This window comes from Acomys russatus, unplaced genomic scaffold (genome assembly GCF_903995435.1).
Source record: "Acomys russatus unplaced genomic scaffold, mAcoRus1.1, whole genome shotgun sequence".
Lineage (NCBI taxonomy): Eukaryota > Metazoa > Chordata > Mammalia > Rodentia > Muridae > Acomys > Acomys russatus.
The window spans coordinates 300,418-305,464 of NW_026131852.1; the positions used below are offsets into that span (position 1 = coordinate 300,418).

General features: G+C 37.9%; 1 gene segment (V, D, J or C); it reads left to right on the plus strand.

Annotated features, from left to right (window-relative positions):
* Positions 1-1,027: 1,027 nt before the first annotated feature.
* Positions 1,028-1,572, plus strand: LOC127186564 (immunoglobulin heavy variable 3-72-like). The segment is given in 2 exon segments: positions 1,028-1,137; positions 1,238-1,572. Coding segments are annotated over 2 exon segments (441 nt in total).
* The last annotated feature ends 3,475 nt before the right edge of the window (positions 1,573-5,047 follow it).

Below are 5,047 nucleotides of genomic sequence, written 5' to 3' on the forward strand. Positions count from 1 at the left end.
ACATCTAATATCTTTATTTGGATGAGCTTATTTTACCTGGTTGTACAGGGAAGGTTCATCTCTAAAATGTCAAGTGGGTCTTTTGTGTGAGAAAGAAGAGAATGAGATGTTGCTAAAAACACAAAACTGTGTGGCTCTAGGGGGCAGAATAATATGGTACGGAGAGAAATAGGACTACTAGGGACCTTAGGGAAGACATAGAAGAGGTGGTCTGTGCCTGCATAATCATTAGGAGAGGTACTTCCTGGATGATTAAAGTGGTAAACAGAGGATTTCAATGTGTTTTTATAATTAATCAAAAAACAATCTCACATAGTATTTTTATGTAAGTTATTTTATTTTTGAAGTATCCGTCATCAGGATGTATAGATCAAGTATTATACTGCTGACCTATGTTCTAAGCCACATTTTGTTCATTCAGTTGAATGTACGTATTCAGGATACACTGAACTATACACAATGTGCTTTAAATTATCATATGCTAATTATGTATCTTGTAGTTATTTCCTATGAATGTATATGATAATTTCTCCTATGATAGTAGAACAGTTTACCTGAAAAATGTAATAAAGTAAGGATTTATTTTATTAATTCTAGTAAAGATAATTTAATATAAGTAGTAAAATTCTATTACTATTTATAACTAAAATTCATGCCAAGTACTGATTCTTTTTCCTTACTTCTTCCTTTAATTCCTTCTCTTTTTTTTGAGACACAAGTTTATGTATCCAAAAGAAAACTCATACATATGATTCTCCTACATCCACGTCTTCTTTATCCACACAGTGCTGGAGGTGAACACAGGGCTCAGGCATGAAAAAATGATGTTTTCTACTAACTGAGCTAAGCACTCAGGACAATAGCAATACTTTAATTTTGTAAATGCCATCTTGACCCTATTTCATCACAGACACCTGCACCATTTCTTTTGTTCTCTAAAGGTTACATTGCTCACTTCATGATATAGCAGCAAGATATGCAAATAAAGTCCCTCTCTCCTCATAAAAACCAACTGCAATGTTACAGCTCTAATGAAGGCAGATACCTCAAGACTCACATTCATTGATCAACTTGAACAGGGAACATCCAACATGGAGTTGAGACTGAGCTGGATTTTCCTTTTTGTTCTTTTAAATGGTAACTTATTAGAAGGGATTCTAAGTGTGTGACTGGATGTTAGTGATAGTGACAATGGATATTTGTGACACTTGACTGAGAGAATTCTCTGTGTTTGCAGGAGTCCAGGGTGAAGTGCAGCTGGTGGAGTCAGGGGGAGGCTTAGTGAAGCCTGAAAGTTCCCTAAAGCTCTCCTGTGCCACATCAGGATTCACTTTCAGTGACTACTGGATGCACTGGGTTCGCCAGGCTCCAGGAAATGGGCTGGAGTGGGTTGGTGTAATTAAACACAAACCTAATAATTATGAAACATACTATGCGGAGTCTGTAAAAGGAAGATTCACCATCTCAAGAGATGATTCCAAAAGCAGTCTCTACCTGCAAATGAACAGCTTAAGAACTGAAGACACCGCCATTTATTACTGTACAGTGCACAGTGACAGGCTTTCAGTGTGAACCGAGACACAAACCTCCTTGTAGTAGTGCTCAGGACCAGCAGGGGGCTCAGAGCTCACATGGAAAAGAGGGGCAGTGCAGAATCAGTTGCAGAAATAACTGAGTGTTGTTTCTGGAGTCATGAGATCTAATGATTTCGTAGAAAATTCTCTGTTTGTAGTCTGTAACCTATGATAAAAGAGAGTGCTCATGTTGACACACACACACTTATGTAATACTACATATATAATATGCATAATATGATATATATAATATATATTCAGTCTAAAAGAACTTAATGCCAAAAATATATTCGACCATAGAAAAGAAGCTGCTGACATCACAAGGATCACATTCTTAGGACAAATCACAGGACTGGTGAGCCATTTCCATCACAAGATTCAGGGCAAAGCGCACTGGTATTTGGAATAGGAGAGGTAGGTGAGGACACACTCTGATATCTGTACACTATAACAGCTTGAGATATTTTTGCTTTTCCTAAGAACTGTGCACAGGAGGTATAAATGTGCTCAATTGTATTTTCTGTTCATTCAGCAACATGATATATAACGTTCTTCATCATATATGATACGAGATTTTGTTCATCTAGAAAAAAAACCTGTTACTTTTCTTCTAAACACAGACAATGAGCCCTTTTTCTTAAGCTCAGATGAGGCCCAGGCTCCAGTGGGTACTTGGGGAAGATTGTATTTGAAAAATGCTCAGTTCCGATTATCCTGATTATTTCTTCTATCTCTTGTCATAGACTCTTACAAATGGCAAAATGTCATGGTTAACCTAGGAAACTTTCTGCTAATTCAAAACGTTTATGCTCTGTGGATAAAGGAATTACCATGTTCTTTTCCAGTATCTTGTGCCATTTTGGGGAGGCTAACATGATTTTCCTGTTGAGAAGTAAGCTCTAGAATTCAGTATCCATGTCTCTGTGAGACTTGCAATAACCATCATGACCAAAAAAAAAACTCGGTGAAAAAATTTTGTTTCATTTGACATGCTATCTGTATTTATCATCATGTGATAGGGTCTCGTCTGTTATAGCTACCAAAGTTACATGTATGTTTTATTTACTTGTGTTTTGTTAAATGACTCCTGCTTTCACTTTACAGCTTTTATTAACATAAATGTCTATAATTAACAAAACTTGAACAAGTCTGTAATTGGAATATTCCCTGCCTCTAGCTCACAGATCACCCATTATACCACAAACCGTTAAACACAATATTGTTTTAGCAACTTTGAGATAAAAGTGAAACTGTCTTCAGGATACATTACATAGACAAGACATTCAAACGTGTCCAGTTTTTTCCTAGTGTAAAATATGAGCCTTCTCTCTGTTTCTGATAAACAAAGTGTTTCTCAATACTGGAAGTGTACAGTTAATTAATGGCTTTCCTTATTTTCTAAATGAATCATGGTTGAGGGATGTAAATTTTAAACATATATTTTGTAAATAAATTGATTCCCACCCAAATAATAGTTTAATAAAAACACGTTTTCTGGTGACAACAAGGTAATGAAGGGAAAACATGAAATTATTTTCTCTTTTGTTGCAATTGTATGCTTAGTACCGAGAGGGTCTCTAAAATAGGTGACTACCAAGGGAATGCCTTTCAAGAGGCCAAAAAACCATTGCAGGCAGGTAAGTAGGTAAGGGTCCCACAGGGAATCAGCAGCTGGGGACATATCCTCCAGACACAATGCTAAAGCTGTTCACTCAGGTTGTCTAATCTGAGACTGAACTGTGGGTGGTGTAACTCCAAGCTGGAGTGGCTAGCACAGGAAAAAGACAGGAAAATGGGTGGTTCTGAGCTCAGACAGACCCGCAAGTTCTGAGAAAGCCTCCGGAGCTGGAGACCATGGTAGCATGTGCAGAAAACCAAAACACAGAGCCTAGGGTGTTTGCATCAACTGTGTCCACTGTCTTCTCCTCTGACCATCTGCGGTCCCACTGCCCCAGGGGGAATGGAGAGCATACATCAGGCCCACCAATCCATGGAGAGACCCAGGGCCAAAACAAGGACCCAGGTAGTTGCTGAGACACCTCCAGCCAAAGCTTTAAAGCTTCCTACCCCTGGGTGTGAGTGCCTGTGTGAATGTGTGCATGCCATACCTGCTGACTCTCTGTGAGCTCCTTGGCCCAGGGGAAATGGAGAGCATGGATCAGGGTCCCGAATGTCAGAGACTAAGGATGAGTAGAGGTCAGCACAAAACCATAAACAGCAAAAAGCAATATATATATATATATATATATATATATATATATATATATATATATATATATATATACACATATACATATCATCTCCAAATACCAACAATGCGAATGAAATCAACCCTGAGAACTCAAACACAATTGAAACAAAAGAAAATGACCACCAATCCATAGTATTGAGGGTGATAAAGGATGAAATGAATAAAATCTGAAAAGAAATGCAGGAAGATGCAGCCAAACAGATTGAAAACATTAAAGAGGCCTACAGAGAGGCACTTGAACAAATCCAGGGAAAGACAAACAGTCAGATCAAGGAAATTCAAGATCTGGAGACACATAGAAAGTCAGTGGGAAAAGCTCACAAAAATACAAACTATCAGATGAAGGAAATCCATGAAAGGGTTCCGAATCTGAAGATGAAAATATTTTAATTATCTGTATGTGTTGTTTTGTGTGTATGTACACATTAATGTATATGTCCAAGGAAGATTAAGTAGTTGGATCCAATAAGATTTGAAGGTGTTGGTACCTTTGAGCTACCTGATGTGTGTGCTAGAAATCAAATAGGTCTTTTAGAGCAGTACATGTGTATGGATAAGTATTTACTTATCTATCTCACCACGTCTCTAAACTATTCTTACTTACAACATCTACATCACCACTTTAATGTAATGATTTTTAATTTTATATTACTATGCATACACCATTTCTCTCCAAATCTTCTTATGTACCCCTATGCACTATTTCATAGTTACAACGTGACTTATTTAATGGAAGAACACACATTTCATAATTTTAAATAGAAATATACGTTAAATTTTAAAAATTCATCAATAAAAGTCTGGTACTGAAATCAAAGGACAGAAGATCCTAAGAGTTCAGGAATAACACCCATTCCTGCAGCAATAGGCAAGGCAGAAGTCATGAAGAGGTCTCAGTGTGCACGGGGCCATCTCCACTGAGAAGAATGAAGTCATTGATTCTGAATAAAAAACAGGACCGCAACCTGATGAGTGGTCAGCATAGGACACTGTTTCCATGTTACACATATAATACTCAGGATTAAGCACTGAGTCTGTGAGGTTCATGGTTGAGGACATCGTTGTGCAAACCCAGCTCAAGCAGAATCCTTTGAGGACAATACAACCAGCATGATAACATGACCACCAGGTACTGAAAGGCATGCACAGCCACCTTGGGCCAGGGATTCTTGTATATCAGTAGGAGTAGGGAGCCCAGCCTTATGCAAATATGTAGAAAACT